At 42.7% G+C, this 20,835-nt stretch overlaps 1 protein-coding gene across 4 annotated transcripts in view; it reads right to left on the bottom strand.

Annotated features, from left to right (window-relative positions):
- Positions 1–20,477, bottom strand: part of DNAJC7 (DnaJ heat shock protein family (Hsp40) member C7) — a 29,770-nt gene extending 9,293 nt beyond the window's left edge. The window contains exons 1-6 of one of the 4 annotated variants that reach the window (XM_038547327.1): positions 19,851–20,477; positions 7,667–7,755; positions 6,493–6,617; positions 6,000–6,113; positions 5,228–5,302; positions 517–635 (exon numbers count right to left, since the gene is read on the bottom strand). In XM_038547327.1, the coding sequence (XP_038403255.1) occupies positions 517–635; positions 5,228–5,302; positions 6,000–6,113; positions 6,493–6,617; positions 7,667–7,755; positions 19,851–19,927 (599 nt within the window). In that variant the 5' untranslated portion in view covers positions 19,928–20,477. Of the gene's footprint in view, positions 1–516; positions 636–5,227; positions 5,303–5,999; positions 6,114–6,492; positions 6,618–7,666; positions 7,756–9,629; positions 9,660–10,781; positions 10,933–15,191; positions 15,639–19,850 lie in introns of those variants that run through there. The other 3 variants (XM_038547328.1, XM_038547329.1, XM_038547330.1) reach the window with 3 other exon arrangements.
- Positions 20,478–20,835: the final 358 nt, after the last annotated feature.

Raw genomic sequence — 20,835 nt, 5'->3', positions numbered from 1 at the left:
ACTTCATGTGTCTCAGTCATTATTAGAACAGAGATTGGCAAACTACAGCCCAAAGGGCTAAATCCTGCCCACCGCTGTTTCTGTAAATCAAACTGTACTGAAACCTAGCCACATCATCCATTTATCTATTATCAATGGCTGTTTCTGCACCACAGTGGCAGAGGTGAATAATTTCGATGGAGACTATATGACCCGCAAAGCCTAAAATATTTACTACTGCCCTTTACAGAACTTGCAAACTTGCAAGTGTTAAAAGAAAATTACGTTTAAAAAAAAATAAAAAAACAAAAAACCTCACACGATCTCTTCTTCCATATATAGCTAAAGTACCTACTGTACTTCTATATCTGGTAGGTTTTCAAATCCAGTCTGTTTGGTTTTAAGGCCCAGGAAGGTCGATCAGCAATAGCTGGTCTACCTAAAGGACATATGGTAACTCCTGCTAAAGAGAGCTGCCAGACAGCACCTGTCCAGTGGTATCTGGCATTTCAATGCAGAACTGGCCTGATTTCATACCTGGCCACAGACTGTGCTTCCGGATAACGACCTAGCATTGCTAAACATTCTGCTTTGAGGATTTTGAAGCGATGGCAGGCAGGGGCAAATTCTAGGGCACGGTCCATGCAGAAAACCACCTATGGGGAAAAGAAAGCAAGTAAGGTTCTTCATTCTGGACTCTAGAAATATCTTCATTTAGTCTGGCCACAGGCAACAGACAGATTCAAAAGAAAGTAATATCAGAGGTTAGGAACATATCTAAGTCATCTGATTAAACCACTGAAACGAGGGGAGCAGTTGATCCAGAAGATGACAACGAACGTTTACTACGTACTTTATATACTGATCCATTTAATGTTCATGACAATTTTATAAATTTTACAAAGTACCTTATTTTATTAATGAGAAACTAAAATGCAGAGATTAAGGAATGTGTTCACGGTCACCGAAGCTAGTAAATGACAGAAACAGGATTCGGTTTCAGACACTATGACTCCAGAGCCTGTTACTTTAATCATCATGTTAAAAGCTGCATGTTAATAGCTACACTAACAGTGTAGAAATACTGTTATTTGCTATCCTGCACACCTCACCATGCTTAGGTTACTACAAAAGACAAGGATACCCAAAATAACCTGATACAGTCATCGCTCCCTATATTATTATTATTATTTTAAATTTTATTTATTTATTCATGAGAGACGGAGAGAGAGGCAGATACAGGCAGAGGGAGAAGCAGGCTCCATGCAGGGAGCCCGACGTTGGACTCGATCCCGGGACTCCAGGATCACGCCCCGGGCCAAAGGCAGATGCTCAACCGCTAAGCCACACAGGTGTCCCCCCTATATTATTAATATTGCTTACAGTTCCCTCCTCCCTGTGCCATGAGCCTTACATCCCACTAAGTACCCTAGTGGCCACCTTTCCTTCTATTTTATTTTTAAATTTTTTTTTAAATTTTTTTAATTTTTAATTTTTAAATTTATTTTTATTTCAAAGAGTTTATTTATTTATTCATGAGAGATACACAGAGAGAGGAAGAGACATAAGGAGAAGGAAAAGCAGGCTCCCTGTGGTGAGCCTGATGCAGGACTTGATCCCAAGACCCCGGGGTCACAACCTGAACAAAAGGCAGACGCTCAAACACTGAGCCACCCAGGCACCCCTATTTATGTTTTAAAGATAGATAAATTGGTTTTGGGGGGGAGGGGAGTGCAAGCAGGGGAGGAGCAGAGAGAGAATTCTCAAACAGACCCCCCACCCCCCAACTGAGCAAGGAGCCCAACATGGGGCTCAATCTTAGGACCCCAAGATGACCTGAGCTGGAAACCAAACATTGGTTGCCCAACTGACTGAGCCACCCTGGTGCCCCTCCACTTCTATTTTAGTAGAAATATATCAATAAAATAGTTCATTTAAAAATATGTATTTTATTTATTCATTTAAGAGAGAGAGCATGCATGCACAAGCAGGGAAAGGGGCAGGGGGAGAGGGAGAAACAGACTCTCCCCACTGAGCAGGAGCCCAACTTGGGACTTGATCTCAGGACCCCAGGATCACAACCCCAGCCGAAGGCAGACACTTAACCAACTGAGCCACCAAGGCACCCCAAAATGTTTCATTTTAAATGGCCCTAAATAGTTTATCAGATTGTTATACTCAACATATATTCCCATTTTTCTCTTTTCAGAAGTTTGTTCCCTGAGCCTTCATTTTTGGTTTAGCTGCTATACCTGGGAGATCCTTACTGAATCATATTCTTTTCAAGGATAAATAACCCAAAGGAGAAATGCGGAATTAAGAGATACCCATTTCCTCTAAGAATCTGAATATGGGGATCAGGAAGAGATGAAGTCTAAAAGCTCAGAAGCAATAACAGGTCAAATTCCAGCAAAAGGTAACTGATTAGACATTCATATAATGGAATACCACATAGCTCTAAAACAGAATAAAGCTCCTTTCCATGTATTAGTACAGAAAGACTTCCAAGGTCTACTAAGTGCAAAGAAAGCAAGGTACAGAACAGTGAAGAACATGACCTTTCACGCAAAAAAGGAAAAATTAGAACTCTGTATTTTGATATATGTATAACCAAACTGGAAGGGAAGAGAAGAAATAAGAACACAGATTACTTTAGCGGGTGAGAACTAGGCAGATAGTTGTTTAGGGGAATACCTATCACTGAGTAAGTTTATACTTCTAGCTCCCTGCCCCCCACCTCATACTTCTAACTTTTGAACAATGAATAGCACCTAATCAAAAATTTAAATTTGAAAATATGCAGAAGTAGGAAAGCACCAAGAGCTGCCCCACTGGGAAGATGCAGTGTTCACAGAGCAGTGGTTGGGGATGCCTCTCTATCAGGGCATGGGGTACTATCCTAGAAGTTCTAAGGATTCTGGAAGTTCACGCATCATGTAAGATAAAGTCATGGTGCTAACTTTTCCCCCTTAAACAGAAATAGAACTAGTTGGGGGGTATAGGGGAAACAGTCAGATGTAAGCAGCCACACCCTGTTGCCTTCGCAACGTTGTGTGGAGATGGTTCTGCTCATCGGGTCAGTGGAGTGTCAGCTGAAGGCTCAGCGCTTCACTTCCCACCCCCCACCTCCCCATGACGAGGGACAGCTGCAGGCAAAGAAGATCTTTGTTTCTTCCAAGTTCATCTGTTTCCCCTGCCAGGATCATAATTCTTCATTTGTGACATCACCATGAGCTACAGTGGGGGGGCTGGGATGTCGCAAACAGAGGATTCTGTCACAAACTGGGGATTCTGGCTCCAGAGTGGGCAAGAGAGAAAAGAAACTCAAAAGATTGCCTTTGAGACAAAGCTTTTGCCTATGTAAACCTCAAAAAACGTGACAAAAGGCAGAATCAATCGCTTTCCAAACACACTCGACGCCCCCCCAACCTTATGAATCACACTACAAAGACACTGTGATTATTAAAACCAATGGACAGAAGAAGGATGCTAATAAGTTAATGCTGAGACTCTGTATAAGCTAATCAGAAATATTTATTACCAAATAAAAGACCTGCACAGTTGGCGACTTAAGCATAATTAAGAACAATTCTTGGGGCACCTGGGTGGCTCAGTTGGTTGGGCATCTTCCTCTGGCTCAGGTCATGATCCCAAAGTCCCAGATCCAGCCCCACGTTGGGCTCCCTGCTCAGTGGGGAACCTACTTCTCCCTTAGCCCCTGACCCCACTCCTGCTCTGGCTTGCTCACTCTCTAATAAACAAAATCTTAAAAAAAGCAATTCTTAACTGTACCGTTTTATCAAATGTTTATTGAGTACCTTCTACAGAAAGCACTGAACACATTCCCACATATAAAGTAACAACATCTGTTCCTTGGATGATACAAACCTCTTTTAAGTGATCTTGAAAGTTGAAACTTTATCAGTGTTTTTTACCTTTTTAGGGGGTCATTCGCCTCCCCTTCTGAAACACTAATGAAAGCTACTTCCAAATATCATCTAAAGGAGGGAATTAAGGATTATACAGATGAGGTATAACCACTATAAACTAGATCTAGAAAGATTATCTAGAACTTTTATACCTTTCCCATGTTTTCAGATAGGTTAACCCCTTTGGAATGTAAATTTCACTATCACATAGCTCCAAAAGAATAGTGTGCTTTCACAGAAAGGCCTAACATCAAACTGGTGGGACGACAGGTTATGTACACTATTCAAAAATCTAAAGGAGCCTCTATTATTTATTTATTTATTTATTTATTTTAATTTTTTATTTATTTATTTATGATAGTCACAGAGAGAGAGAGAGAGAGAGAGAGAGGCAGAGACCTAGGCAGAGGGAGAAGCAGGCTCCATGCACCGGGAGCCCGACGTGGGATTCGATCCCGAGTCCCCAGGATCGCGCCCTGGGCCAAAGGCAGGCGCCAAACCGCTGAGCCACCCAGGGATCCCCTCTATTTTTTATTTAGACCTGCATCTAGTTCACATAAAACAGGAATTAAAGCTAGCTCCCATTATTCAAGTTAAAATGGATTATCCAAACCTAATATTTTATTCCAACTAGTGTTTCTTCTACTAACCAGCGTACTTTTAGGCTACTGTATCAAACACAGGAACAAACTCAATTAAACTCACTTTTTATCATAAAGCCAAATATAATTAACAAGTAAGTACCTTAGCAAAATAAATAAATGAATGAATGAACGCATGCTGTTGATGATGTGGAGCAAGAGAACTCTCATTCATTGCTGGCAGGAATGCAAAATGGTACAGCTGTTTTGATGGGTGTCTTGCAAAACTTAACATACTTTTACCACATGATCCAGCGATTGCACTCCTTCATATTTAACCCAAAGAGGTGAAAACTTATGCCCACACAAAAACCTGGACACAGATGTTTACAGCAGCTCTATTCATAACTGTCAAAAATGTGACTTTAACAGATGTGTCTCTGGTGGGGAATGTTGATAATGGGGTAGGCTATGCATGTGTAGGGACAGAGGATTATGAGAACTCTCTGCCCTATCCTCTTAATTTTGCTGTGAACCTGTTCTTAAAAAATAGTCTTTAAAAAAAAAAAAAGAGAGAGAGAGAGAAAGAAAAAGGCAAAGCCAAACTGAAGGGGTAATTTATTATTCTGGATCTTCCGTACCATACTACGCACGTGTATACACACTCACACCACATACACACGCATGCACAGCCTTGTGATAAACTGTAGAGGAGACTTCCCCATAGTGGTACTTTACCTTCCGAAAATCTCGCTTCTCGAAATCCGTTTCTGCTATTTTCTCATATTCTATGACTGCATTAGCATTCTTGAACTATACCAGAAAATCAGATAAGGGAATGTTTTAATGACGTTGTAGTTTCAACCACAAAATTAAATACATAAAAAAAAAAAAATAAACAACCACAAAAAAAAAAAAAAATCAAGGCTTTGATGAATTAGGAGTTCAAGAAAATCAGAACCACATACTTCACAAATCAAGTCGGTGACAATGCAGCCGAGACTCCTAACAACAGGCAGGCTAAAGCCCCACCTGTACCATTAGTTTGAATTTCAAGTCAGGAATACCAGAGTCGTGCCTTGATAGACATAAAACAAAGGCACGACATTGTCAAATGAGACTGAGAATTTCCAGATTCTCACTAAAATGCATCCAAAGGTAAACTGGGTCTATATGGAGATGCAACTAAAATACATTTTGGCTGCTACTGATGTAATGAGGATTTGAACGTACTCAAAAGTCAGTTCTTTGCAGCATCTGCCCACTCCCCAGCTATCTCAGAAATCCTCCATTTCATAGATTTCTGAAGCTATAAATAAAAATATTCAAAACACTGTCTACATGTAAGAAACTGAGGCTCAGACAGTGAGATTCATTACCCAGGTGTGGCAAAGTCAGAAGTGAGACTAGCTCTTAGGTGGTTTTTTTGTTATTTTTTAGCTCTTAGTTCTGACTTTCAGGTCACTATACCACACTGCCTCTTTCGATACAGACAAGAACAGAACCATACCTCCTGGTGCGCCTGAGCATTTTTGTGATCCAGTTCTAGGGCTCTCTGGAAACTACGACATGCTGCCATGGCATTCCCTAGAGATAGGTGGCATTTGCCCTCTCGTAGATGTCCCTAGAAGAAATGCAAAGAGGGAAGAAAAGGAGCATGACTGCCAAGTAGAGAGTAATCAACAGCAGTAACAAATACCCACACAAAACCAACAGGGATGAAAGTGGCCAGAGCAGTGGTTCTCACCCAGGAGAGATTCCACTCTCCATGGGACAGTTAGCAATGTTACAGATATGTTTGGTTGTCACAACTGGAGAGAAAGGGGAGCTACTTATACCTGCGGTTAAAGAGACGCTGCTAAACATCATATAATGCACAGGATAGCTCTCCACAACAAAGAATTATCTGGTCCCAAATGTCTACAGTGTTAAGACTGAGAAGTCCTGGGCTAGAGGAACTCAACTGCAGCAATCTGTCCTCCCCAGATGGTTGCATTACGTACCCGGACAAAACTGTCATCCAACCTCACTGACTGCTGTGCATCTCCAAGAGCTTCCCGGAATTTTCCGAGCATCATCAAAGTGGCTGCTCGATTCCCATAGTAGCTAGCATTTTTAGGACACATATCTACAGGAAGGGCAGAAAATAAAGCTTAGCATGTAAATAAATAAATATTTATTAAATAAAGTAAAATAAAGCTTGGCATGGGTCAGTGCTTCAAAAACTCAGGGGTCATCTCCCCTCAGAACTACATCAAGGCAATCAAACTATAATAGGAATGCTAACATACTCTCTTTAAAATGCAATGGCCAAATTTTTGACTACCTGTGCAAATGGACAGAAGCAATGGTATGACCAATTAAAAAAATAAAAGTTACTTAAAAATAATTTACACTTAGCTTTAAAGTGTACTGATCACCCCTTAGAGGGGATGGGTCAGCATATTCATCATTTTTTTTTAAAAAGATTTTATTTATTTATTCCTGAGAGATGGGGGGGGGGCGGGGCAAAGACACAGGCAGAGGGAGTAGCAGTTTCCATGCAGGGAGCCCAGCGTGGGGCTCAATCCCAGGTCTCCAGGATCACGCCCTGGGCTGAAGGCAGCGCTAAACTGCTGAGCCACTGAGGCTGCCCCGCATATTCATCTTCTTAAGGAACTGTATTGTATATAATAAGAGATGAAAATGAATTTATATTTGTTGAATTAGGGGTGGAGAGTTTGTAAGCAAGTTAAGTAAGGAACATGCTGACATGGGATTAAAATATGTGGGCATGGGACACCTGGGTGGCTCAGCAGTTAAAACATCTGCCTTTGGCTCATGTCGTGATCCTGGAGACACGGGATAAATAAAATAAAATATGTGGGCAAGTGGAGCATGGAAGTAGTTAAGACTTGATAATATCTATGAGGGCCATTTTCTAACATAGTTAAATGAACTGGAAATGGCTGAGATGCATTTAGGTATGTATCTTTTTGCCATTATATCTAGAACTTCTTAAACTGTCTTTGTCAAATGAAGAACTACCCATCTGAGCTAGGAAAAATCATCCTCATGAAGTCCAAAAGAGTTCACACAGTAAGTTATGAACCCACAAGCCAAAGGCTACTTTTCTGAAAGGTGCTACTCAGAATAGTATTTAGCAAATTTGTCTTCAGCATAAGCAGTAGTTCTCACCTATGGCTTTTGTATAATAATTATAAGCTTCATTGTAATCTTTCTTGGCATAGTATGCATTTCCTTGTTCCTTGAAAGACTCTGCTTCCCTGAAAAGGAAAGAGAAAGAGGAGCATGTTATTATACACAGGGAATAACCTCTGTAATCTCACAGGAGCAATTTTTGGTCTAGAGCCCCAGGCATATTGAACTGAAAGTTAGTGCAATGCTTGAAGGAATTTATAGGTTTGTTCAATGCTATTTTTTTTTGTCACTTAGATATATTCAAGCTAAATCAAAAAAACCTCTCTCATGTTGCGTGCCTTTTCCTCGCTATTCCCGCCTATAGTTATATTCCATACAATAAGCAAGTTTAGATCATCTCTCATAGAGACTGAATTTTTTTAACTTTATTTATTTATTTATTTACGTAGTCTCTACACCCAGCATGGGGCTCAAACTCATGACCCCAAGATCAAGAGTTGCATGCTTCTCCAACTGAGCCAGGCAGGTGCCCTGAATTTTTATATGTATTTCCTTCCCACTGTGTCACAATTGCTGCTTCTTTAGCAAACATAAAAAAATCAGTTACAGATCATTCCATTCAGGGGCAATGACTTCTTAACGTGAAATGGGTCACATCCTTAGAGTTCTAACGATATATTCTCTTGAAAACTGGCTCATGCATTTGTCACTGAAAGGACAAGCAGAGCAGAAGCAGGTGGCAAAGGAGTTAAAAGCATAGCATACTGGTGTTTAAGATGGAGGACAGAGTTCAATGATAGCAGAGATCAAGAACCTGGGTAACAGGAACATATGAGGTACAGCCTGCCAGAGCCATGCTCTAAGAAATACCCCTCTACTGATGTTCTCTCTGCCCATCACATCCACATGGGTACTTATTGCCCCCTCTACCATTCCTATAGTACCTTGTATAACCACCAAGTGGATAATATCAGAATTTCTACCCTACTCCAAGATCCTTTTTTGAAGTTCTGCCACCAGACAAAGTGTATTTTCCAAAAGGAACAATGTTATGTAAGTGAGAATTATATTCCAGATCAAGGAACTAGAATCGAATAAGACATGACCAACAATGTTTTAAAAGAACTGGTAACCCCTACCAAAGATACCCCAAATCATTCTAATGACCAACAATCATTCTAATGAGTGACAAAGATAATTCTTTACCCAAATGATTTCTGCAACATATCTTAGCATTTTTGTTATAAGAAAGAATCTTTGTTTCTTTTCCTCTACACATCCAAAAAAGAACCCAGTTCAAGGGAAATAGAGACAAAAGTACCAGTTTTTAACCATGGTGATGGTAATGGGAGTTTACAGCTTGATTTTATGCACCTCGGTAATGGAAGGATTTGTGATTTATTTACTTACGTATTTTAAACTACAGAATGGCAAAGCTGCCCTCCTTTTATTGAGGTGATCTCCCTTTCTTTTTTTTTTTTTTTATTTTTTTTTAAGTTTTTATTTATTTATGATAGTCACAGAGATAGAGAGAGAGAGAGAGAGAGAGAGAGAGAGGCAGAGAGAGAAGCAGGCTCCATGCACTGGGAGCCTGATGTGGGATTCGATCCCGGGTCTCCAGGATCACGCCCTGGGCCAAAGGCAGGCGCCAAACCGCTGCGCCACCCAGGGATCCCCCTGATCTTCCTTTCCATTCTTCTCCAGCACTGTCCTGGCAAGCCCTACTAACATGAAAAGGCTGCTAGAAGAAAGGAGAAGGAAAATGGGAATGATCTATAAATGTTGACAGATCTGAACTGTGATGGACATGAATTTATTTGAATAATTTTATTACACCAACTGGCACAAGGCTGTAAAGAGGCCATCTGCTATTAAAAGTCCTCAAGAAGGATCCCCCAAATGCAAGATTTATAGGACCAATTGCAATCTTTCTGCACGGTGTACACCATCCTATAACTCTAAATTAAGCAAAGCATTCTAAGAACTATGAGGAGCCTACCCTTTAAGAGCAGATATGCCAAGAGATCTGAAGAAAGGGCTTCCCCAACACTGGATGTCAGAAGCTGAGTCAAATTGCTGTGAAAAAACCAGAGTGGTAAATTCAAAGGAAACATTAGGCTCACAATGTATGTGAAAAGATCTAGTCTTCCTTTCAGCTGCCTAGTGGCTAAGAATACACAAATGCTTAAAGAAAACCAAAGGTATCCAGACACTTAGACACCATATTAGTAGTATAAAGCTGGTTAAACAAAGGTGAAACAATCTGTAGAGCTACAGAAAAGTGCCCTTTCTTTCCTGAAACACAAACTTCCATGGAGGCAAGGGAGTTCTGCATGGGCTGTAGAAAGTAAGAAATGATTACTGAAGCCTGGTACTTCCATATGTTATCTTTCTACCAGGTGTTTCATTATTCCTATAGCTCAGAGAAGTAAAATAAGGAGCAGAGATAAAAAACTGGCCCAAGGTCAGGATGTCAACCCACACCTATCAGATTCCAAAGCTTATGCACCATCTACTATGCTAAGCTTTCTCTCCAATGCTCATCTGTATCTATTTCTTAAGACTTAAAAAATTAATCTGTCCTGCTGGGAACAAGACATGGGCAATGAATGTGTATTTCTTCAAACTAAGACATAAAATAGCCCTAGCATATAAAATCCAACTCCAGAACTGCAATCTAGATTTAAACAAGCTAAATGACATTCCTAACAATTAGTCACAGAGAGAGCAGGGCTCCTTTCTCTTTAAGACGCAAGACCTAGTGAACTGGACTTTGCCTCCCCCAAGAAATGCATTTCATTTTAGTAAATGGTGAGTAGATTCCATTCTAGAGCAAACAAAGCGAGTAATGTAGAGTCAGCCCACAGCAGAAAGAACAAGAAGAATTGTGTTGTGACAAGTTACCATGTTTTTAACCTCACACTGCACAGCATCAGGCCAGAATTAGCTATTCCCACACAACTGCCTCATGAAAAGGACTTATTTTCATAGAAACATGGTTGATTAACAGCTGCCTAAACAATAGGCACTTAGTGCATTTAGGCTGAATGCTTATTTTTTGCCTCCAGGTCCAACTCTCAGAGTGGAGTCCCCTCCTTCATTTTGAACCTCCCCACCAAATACGAGACAAGCTTTAACCAATGGGCCTGACCCAGTGAGACCAGCCGAGGAAAAAGTGGATCTTTGGAATCCAGCATGGCAGCAGCAAGAACTGAACAAGGCTGCATCAGGAACAATTCCAGGGTCAAATCCATTCAAGTCCTGCCCTGGGAGTCTGAGAAAGGGCTGAAGCTTGTTCAAGTTGCCTTTACAGCAAAGGGACTGAAGGATGAGATGTCAAAGGCGTGGGACTGGAAAAGAAGGAGAAGAGCTGGTTAACACTGGAATCGAGGACAGCCTGGTGCTGGTATCTGTCACTCCACTCACCGCCAGGATCACTGATTTGATAACCAAGTGAAGTTATAACATGTACCTACCAAACACATCAGCACCGAGAAAGGAAGGATTAGGATTAATTAGGTTCACCTGGACCAACCAAAAAGAGGAAAGAAGTCCAAAAGGGACTAAATTACACTACAGATTATTTCTATGGACACACAATAAAATTCAGACTAATCCCTGAAATATAATGCCACATGAAAATATAGACACGCCATAACTGACCTGCAGGAGCTATTAATAGCTACACTACATCTCTAGTCCTTTTTCAGATTTTCAAAGGCATTCCTAGGGAAGATCTGGGCATCCTGAAGTGGTTATGGTGATACTATTACAAGTTCTTCAACAAAGAGCCAGTGAGGCACCCAAGGCCACCACACAGGCTCCCCAACTTCACAGTCCTTGGTTTTCTCCCCACTAGATCCTGTTAACCAGCGTCAAGGTTTTTAGATTAAAAACTAATTTATCTAGTTTTCCACCCAACCTCTAAGCAGAGTAAGCTTCACCTCTGATTCACCCAAAGATGCTGGGAAAGATTCAATCCTCCACCAAAGCAGTCCTTTCACTTGAATTTTCACAAATTCCTGTGAAAAGAGCTACTGAGAGATTTTCAAAAACTTCTATCTTGGGTAGCCCATGTGGCTCAGCGGTTTAGCGCTGCCTTCAGCGCAGGGTGTGGTACTGGAGACCCGGGATCAAGTCCCACATCGGGCTCCCTGCATGGAGCCTGCTTCTTCCTCTGCCTGTGTCTGTGCCTCTCTCTGTGTGTCTCTCATGAATAAATAAATAAAATCTTAAAAAAAAAAAAAAAAAAAAAACTTCTATCCTCTCAGGAGGTATGGTGGGGAGGGTCCACCACAGCAGGATCAGTGGAGGGCCTGGGTGGCCTTCTGACAGATACACGTAAGGAGACTACATATCACTCTTGGTCGGCTTTGCTATTTTAAAATATATTCCTGTATTTTTCAGAAATAACCTCATCAATCAAAACTACAGCCTGGCACCTGCTCTTCTACACTACACATGTTAAAAATCTGTATATCCTCTGATCATGCAGTTATATTCTCTCCTCCAATGTAGCACTCATTCTTCACAGATGCTAATTACTCCAATGAACAGTGCCAAGGGAATCATTTGGTATTACACAGGTCTTAGCAGGGCTCAGCATCACGTGATCAGTTCAGACAACATGGGCTTATAATCACCAGTCAACTCTACACATTTACAGCACAGCTAAATTAAACATACATTAAAACACCGCAGTTGACATTGCAACGTGACCCAAATTAGATGCCCTATAAAAATCTCCATTTTCTCTTTAAATACTTCTAAGTTGGATGTTAAGCAAGCTCTTCGCCTTAGGCCAACTAATCTATCTTAGCAATGAAAGAGCGAATTTTACTCATCAGCTTTCATTAATGCAGGATTCATTGGATGGTAGTTTTTAAAACGCCCTCAAATATAAGTGGGTTCTCTTTGGAAATGCTTCACATTTCATGTATTTGTGAATTATTAAAATAGAGATGAGATCCTTCATCACTTGTACAGTATCATTTTAGGATTTATTTTTTAAAAGATTTTTATTTATTTATTTGAGAGAGAATGTGCATACATAAGCAGGGGAGCAGCAGCCAGAGGGAAAGGGAGAAGCAGGCTCCCTGCTCCATCAGGCTCTATTTCAGAGTCCTAGGATTATGACCTGAGCTGAAGGCAGCCACTTAACTGACTCAACCACCCAGGCACCCCTCACTTTAAGATTTAGTTACCTCTGTGCATAAAAATAAAGACCAGCACAGTTCACTATTCTGTAACATTTGCAACCTAGGATATGCTGATATTTTTGTATGACAAAAACTTAACTGACTGCTTTTACTTATTTCAAGTATTTGCCTAGAATAATACATTTTTAATCAAGTTTAGCTCTTCTAATAGCCATGAATAATAGTTTAAATCAAAGGGGATGCAGAAGCTTGGATGAGATCTTCTTTTTTGCATTTTCTTGATGTATTCTGCTACTCCTGATATGACAGAAAAATCTAACTGCTAAAAATACAACTTAGGACAAGATGATTTCTTTGGTTAGAGCACAGTAATGTTTCAGGGCCTTTGATTTGGGAGACTTTTATTGGCAGGAAGAATCTTAGAAGAAGCTATCTATTAACAACACTTTATACTGCCCCTAAGTCAAATATTCCTTATGCATCCTAACTTTCAAAATGTCACCTTCACTCTGTGCTTATTCGCCCCTTTCTTTTATTCAGTCAAGTTTATTAGTTGTCCATTGATCTAGAAATATCCTCCACCCTTTAGAATTTATGGGATCTTGGCCAGTCTCAGAGTAGAAATTCCTTCCTCCTTCCCACAATCTGAGACCTCTTGTCCCCAAAGGCACGTCACAGGGCCTGTTTCAAGTTGTACTCTTTCTGACCTCCATGAGGGAATAAAGTAAAAGGAGGCCAGGTGCCTTTTATTCCATCTTACCAAATGCATATTATTCTTTCTTTCTTTTCTAACTAGCCTAGGAATGAAATAACAAGTTTTATAGAGATAGGTGGAGTAATCTCACAGATTCAGTGCTTCCTGAATGCAAGGTGCTATATGCTGGGTATGAATAAAGGCTTCAAAATGGTCCAGAGAAGGGCAGCCCGGGTGGCTCAGTGGTTTAGCACCTGCCTTTGGCCCAGGGCATGATCCTGGAGACCCCGGATCAAGTCCCACGTCGGGCTCCCTGCATGGAGCCTGCTTCTCCCACCACCTGTGTCTCTGCCTCTCTGTGTGTCTCTCATGAATAAATAAATAAAATCTTATAAAAAAAAAAATGGTCCAGAGAAAACAGAGGATGGGCTCTCTAATTGCTACCAGATGGTAAAAGTGGGCTACCCAGTTTCTTTTACCCAATTTGCTTTAGAATAAAGTGCTTCTGCTTACACTTCAATGCACAAATACCCACCCTTCTCCCCAAAAAGAGGGGAGGAGATGAAGGTAACTAATTAACATACCAGTTCAAATTATTCTCTTTCTAGACATTCAGGGGAAAGCCTCAACAGGGGCAGAGCCAGAAGGGACCAAATGAAGTTACAGTCTAGACAAGGCAATAGCACTCTCTACTGCTAGAGCAGGGAAGGACACCAGGCAACACACTGGAGTTGGCAATGTCTTATTTAGGGCGGGGGGGCGGGGGGGCAACCAACTAATCAATTGACCCAGACAGAAATTATTGCACTCAGAAAGATGTTCACATGAAATAGCTGACTCAATCATAATAAATTGATGCTAGTTCCTTAAATGAGAAGTGTCACAATCTGTGGCATCTACTTAATCTTTACTCCACAGAAAAGGGGATCCAACCATAAAGCTGCTTCTGAGAAGCCACTCTGAGGACATAAGTCATTGGCCTTTCACCAACAGCCAGAGGCTTATTTCCATAACATACCCCAAAACCCACCATTTTCTATCCCATGGTTCCTCACTCTGTGAGCTCTCCTAATATCCTCTTAGGGACATTAGCATCCAACAAAAATCTAGAACTAAGAAAATAATTAAGAAAAAGGCTGCTTTGAGTTTTGGGGAGAGGTGGGAGTGGAGGGGGGAACCAGAGTGGGAAGTCTAGATTGTCACCTGGTATGTTGCTGCTAAAGTTCTCAATAAATAAATAAGTAAGTAAAATAAAGTTCTCTTGATTCCTTACTTTAACAGGTGGTTGACTATCTCAGGGCAAACTTCCAGAGGAAGAACTCTTAGGACAGAAACTCCCCAAGAATAAGAGAAAATGTTGCTTCCTCACATACCCTCCCCAAAAGCCTAATAAAAGAATCAGAAGAGAAGGTGAATACTTTGCTTATCTGACAATTTGGCCTCCCCACAAAAATTTTAAGTAACATGACAAGAGAATATTAGATGTCAGAATTAGCCTTTGAAAGTTATCTCTCTTCATATTTTCATTCTCAAAAGCCTCAACCACCCATATCCTTGCCAATGGTGGGATAAAACATAGAAACTGCTATTCTGATTTAGATGGGGAAGGAAAAAAACCTGTCAACCCAATACAATGAATAGACATTGGGGTAACCTGCACGATGAATCCTGCTCTTACTGCTGAAATTCAGACAGTTTAAAAGAATACCTGGAACGACCTCTAAGTAACTTCCACATCACTCAGCACTGGAGAAAAGGGACCAAACATTAATGAAGTAAGAGAGAAATGGGCTCTCAGAGGGACTGTGCATCAGACCACAAGGCACCTAGGCAGCCGCTGACCATTGTTCTCCAATCTTCTAAAGTCCTAGAGAAAAAAAGCAAAGGCAAGTGCCCAGTACTCAGCTTTTTAAAACTTTTAAAATACTAGCTTTAATGACTACACTCATCCCTGATTGGCTAGAATGTTCAATAAGCTTGGGTTTTCAGCCAATCAGATTTCTGGTCGTTGGGAATGGCCTAGACTTGAGAGCAACTGCCATTCGACTTGGTTGGTTTCTGGTTCTGGTTAGTATTTGCACCCAAATTAAAGCAGCAAGGGCAGAGAGACCCTTCCTCTATACTTTACCTTAGCTCCAGTTATGACTTAACAATTTTTAAAAAAGGTTTTATTTTTAAGTAATCTCTACACTAAAATGGGGCTCAAATTCACAAACCCAAGATCAAGGATTGTATGCTCTATCGACTGAGCCAGCCAAGCACCCTTGATTTAACAATTTTGCTACTTGTTAATATCAAGTTCAGGGCAGCCCCGGTGGCTCAGCGGTTTAGCGCCGCCTTCAGTCCAGGGTGTGATCCTGGAGTCCCGGGATCGAGTCCCTCGTCGGGCTTCCTGCATGGAGCCTGTTTCTTCCTCTGCCTGTGTCTCTGCCTCTGTCTCTGTGTCTCTCATGAATGAATAAATAAAATCTTTAAAAAGAAAAAAAAAAGGTTCAATTAATCAATTAGGTAATCAGGTTCAATCCTGGTATTCAGGATCCTGTATTCAGGATCCTGTATTCCTAGCTTTATCCCTTCTTAACCATGACTTTTTTTTTTTTTAAGATTTTATTTATTCACGAGAGACACACCGAGAGGCAGAGACACAGGCAGAGGGAGAAGGAGGCTCCATGCAGGAAGCCCGATGTGGGACTCGATCCTACAACCTCAGGATCATGCCCCGAGCCAAAGGCAGGCGCTCAACTGCTGAGCCACCCAGGCGTCCCAACCATGACTTATTTGTCCCACCTCCCATTTCTTCCCCTCTGACCCCACGCTTAGAAGTATACCAAAATGAAAATGAAGGATGAGAGCAGTGTTTTCACGGACTTGGATTTAAGATCAAAGATAATATCCCAGGGCACCTGGGTGGCTCAGTGGTTGAGCATCTGCCTTCAGCTCAGGTCATGATTCTCGGATCCGGGGATCACAGGAAGCCTGCTTCTCCCTCTGCCTATATATCTCTGCCTCTGTGTCTCTTGTGAATAAATAAAATCTTAAAAAAAAAAAAAAAGATAATATCCCATTTAGATTGTGGGCTTACTGAAATGTCTAGCTGCCTGCCCTGGAACTTCAAGAGAAAGTTTAGAGAGACAAATACCTAAGAATTTAAAACAGAGTGAGAAAGGAGAGCTGGGAGAGGCATCCCCACAAGCTCTTCAGTTATGCCCATGAACTCCAAAATGTCCCAGGAAGCTGTAGTAAATAAACAACTGCAGCATATCCTGGGATATGGATTCAGGGTTCAGCACTTCCCACCAACAACATGAATAGAGAAATAAAAAGCAAATTCTACAGAGTTTACCATACCTAGATACTAAGAAAGGACCTAATGGTCTTCCTTGAGTCCACCATGAAAACAGATACAGAGGTTATCAGATCAAGGAATCAGATAAGGATGTTCTATCTCCTAAATCTATGGCTTCAGGCTTCGTTGGTTCCTTTAGACCCTATTGTCCGGTGGTCACACCGGATTCACGGATTCATGCTGAGACAGAGAATGCTTCTTCTATCCATGAGCAACTTGGAGCAACTTGAAATACTTCAATTTTACCATAATAAAGACTACCTACGGACACCTCCCCAGTCGAGGAAATGTGACCAGAGGGCCTTCACTAGAGACAAGTATTCATATATCAGATAAAGCAATCAGCAACTTTCCAGGAAAGTGTAAGGCTTGAAATTAATTTAATTAAATTAAGTTAAATTAGCTGAATTGTAAAACCACTGAAATTTAGCTCTCTGGCACTCTAAGTAGCTTTCTCTGTTCTGGTGGGCAAAAAGAAATAAACCTTCATGTTCAGAACCCTGATCTATTTTGGAGTGCCAACTAATACATTTTTTATTTTAGCCTCTCAGCTGCTGTGGGGGAAAAAGAACTTTGTCAAAATGATGGGCAAGAAAAAATTGAAATTCATTTCTTTTCTCTCTAGAGACACTGAAGCTAATGAAATAAAACATGCAGTCATTTAAAATGCTGCAACTATGAGGCCCCAAGTCTTGAAAGCTCCTCTCACTTTGTCCCCTGTGGGACTGTAACAATTTAGCAGCAGCAGCAGCATGCCCTTGAGCCAAGATGCTAGGAAGGAAGGACTCCTTGCTAGACTTCACAAAAACAACCCCAGAGACCCATCAACGCCCGTGTCCCCAAGTGAACTGTAGTAGGACTGTAACAAGAGACACAAACTTGGCCAAATGACTAAAGGGCATCTGTAAGGGATGTCCCTGTCCTAGCCCTCTGTTGTGGCTACACAGGATTCCAGGATATATTAAAAATGTAAAACCACCTTCCTCCAAAACTTCTAGATTGTCACTCCATTTTCAGCATTGGAAAACCATACATAAACGAGGCTTTTTCTTACTAACAGAGCCTAGTCTCTACTCTCCTATGGATGCCTTATATGCCAGAAAGTCAAACTGTGGTTTTTTAAATTTCATTGTATTTTCCTTTTGATTTGCTCATATACGTGGTATATAAGTATCTATGTTTTATTATATCTAAAAGAGATCAATATAAATACGTATTACGTATATGCCTATTTAGCAAGAATGTAGTTTTTCATAGTTAAATTTACAGTACATTTTCTCAGCGGTAGATAAAACTGCATTTTACAACCATCTTAAATTGACATCTTAAATTCCATGAAACGAGGCAGTTAGCTTAAGTCAACACCCCTTCTTATTCCGCTGTACTGCAACCAATATCACGTTTTTGTGTCATGTGGTTATGTTACAGCATCACCTATTTTTGCATTTCTTAATATATCTTCAGGTTCATTTACTATAATTTTATGAGACTGTGTTTGTTTTTTAGAGAAGGACCTGCTTTAGATAGAGGGGTCTGAAGTAAAACCCCAATCAGGGACAGTCAGAGATCTACACTAAGTAGGAGAAGGTTTTTTTTCAAATTATTACATATAGCCCAAGTCCCTATTTATAACACACACAAAAAAAGTCCCACTGAACTCTTTACAATACCAAGTAAATCCTTGCAATTAACGTAAACTGTGTGAGGTAGAGGGGAGGAGCTTTGTTTCCCATTTTGTAGTTCCTTAATGATGCTAATGACGCTTAATCCTAAACCCCTGAGAAGAACTAGGGTATAAGGTGAAAACTCAAAACTAAGAACAGAGAGACTAGACTCTGGTATGCCCGCTTTCTCTGATTATCCTGGGGACTTACTACACACTTTGTCAAGCTTCTCAGTTCTCCACACATCTTGGGACACAGGCTGTAGTAAACAACCCTGAAACTTGACAACTATTAAGTCATCCTGAGTACCTCCTGTATTTCTAACTCGGATAGTAAAAAATTCTCAGAATCCTGGTTTCAGACCTCATGAAGCCAGACTGAAGCCATCCATACAGGGCTTAATAGTACAAAGGTATGAAAGAGGAGGAAAGCAGACTGAGGGGACGGGGGGATGCAGCCCCTCTCTAAGGAAAGGGCTCCAGGCTTCCGGACGTTTTGGTGAATTCTTCCTCCAGGATTAGGACAAGTAGGACTACCCACAACTGTGTTCCAACCCACTTCCAATAACCTGCCTTAGCTGTAGCCAGAATCCAGAGTGTTCTCGAAAAGCACTCACTCAGCAGCTCCCTTGGCTAGTCCGGACTGGCAATCTCGAGCCACTGCGGCTGCCCAGCAGTGCCAACAGCGCCCAAGCAGTTGCCCTCCTCTGTTTAACTCAAGAAAGAGCAGTCCCGGGAAGAATGAGGATCTTACTCCGGAAGGACGCAAGGGCAGGAGTTTCACGTGTAGAGCACGAGACAAGGCCCCCACTCTTCCTTCTTTCTCTCCCAGCTCCGACTTCTGGGGTACGGGGAGGGGACCCCCAGGTCAATAAGGGAGCCACACTCGGACCTAGGCTAGTGGTCCCTGGGGCCTATCACTGAGGAACGGGGCTGAGGAGACCAGGGAGTAAGGAGAACAAGGGCTTGGGAGATGCAAAGTGCTGACACACAACAATGCACAGAAGTTAACCAGAGAAGGCGGGGGTCGGCGGCGATGTGAGGAAGTCGTCATAGTCGCCGCGCAGCCTCCCCCACCTCACAACAGATCTCTGAGACTCCCAACACCCGGCCTCTACCATAAGGGCGACGTTCCTCTCTGCCAGAGAACGAGGCCGTGCCTCAGCTCCCCAGCCAGGCGGAAGCAGGAGGGGAGGGCCGACCTCCGGGAGCGCCCCTTCAGGGGGTCTCCGATGGCAGGGGGGGGGGGTCGCGGGGGCGGGGCATCGCCTCAGCGGGGGCTGCACCATGGCAGGGACCGGTTTCCCGGAGTCAAGGAGCTGAAGCTCCCGCCCTCCACTACCCTGCTACCCGGTTACCTCTTCGCTTCCTCGTCGTCGAGCAGCTCTGGCTCGGTCGCCGCCATTACCACATCGCACTCCGCGGCAGCCGCCATCTTACCGCCGGGACCAGAGAGGCGGGTGGGAGGCAGGCGGTGAAGAGCACTTCCGGCTGGAGCATCGAGCAGCTCAGCGGCGCTGCGCCCAGAGGGGCTCCCTCGGGCCCGTCTACCAGCGAGAGGCTCCGCTTGGGGCCAGAGCGGCCTCCCGCCCCCGGAGGTCCACGGTGGTCTCCGCGCCGGGGCGGGGGCCCAGGAACGGTTCCTGTGCGTAGGGGGCGCCACTTTATCCGTGGGTCGGAAGTGGGGGGTAGAGGAGGTTGGCGCCTCTCTAGGCCTGAGCTCTTCTCAGTATGCTGAGAGCTTCGTTGCCATAGCAACTTCCGATCCTAGAGCGTCTCCAGTTAAGGTTCAGGAGAGTCTGAGTTGGGTTGAGGACTCGATGACCCAGGACCCTGGAGGGAAAGGTTCCCCCACTACTACCTTCTCGACCTCGGAGTGTGTCCACAGCTTCCTCCCGGGAAAGGCAGGAAGACACACTTTGAGCCCAGTTCCCTCAGCTTTCATCGGCCCTTGGAAGCCCTGCCCAACCAAGCCAGGAGAACGCAGGGCGTCTTCACCCCGCGCCTTTCATCCCCTCTGGATCTCCAAGCAACAACTGGTTCATCACCCTAATGACGCTGAGCCTTTTATGAGGCTGCTTTCATGTCAGCTGCCTAGGAGTGCCATCTCAGCATTAAGCCTAGGGAGGGTGGCACGGCGCCCCCGACCCTGCCCTGGAGTTTATAAGGCAGCTCGCAGGGTGAGGTCCCTGCTCCATAGTGTCCCCAGGTCTCTCACTCTTTATAGAAATACCCTGCTCAGCACGCTTGTCTTGCCGAATGCAGTCTGGACTGGGAACTCAGAGAGGGCAAGGACACAGCCTAATCTTTGTAGTACCTCCCTCACCCAAACCAACAGTATTT

This window comes from Canis lupus, chromosome 9, assembly GCF_011100685.1.
Source record: "Canis lupus familiaris isolate Mischka breed German Shepherd chromosome 9, alternate assembly UU_Cfam_GSD_1.0, whole genome shotgun sequence".
Classification (NCBI taxonomy): Eukaryota; Metazoa; Chordata; class Mammalia; order Carnivora; family Canidae; genus Canis; species Canis lupus.
This window is presented reverse-complemented; position numbering and strand designations above follow the sequence as displayed.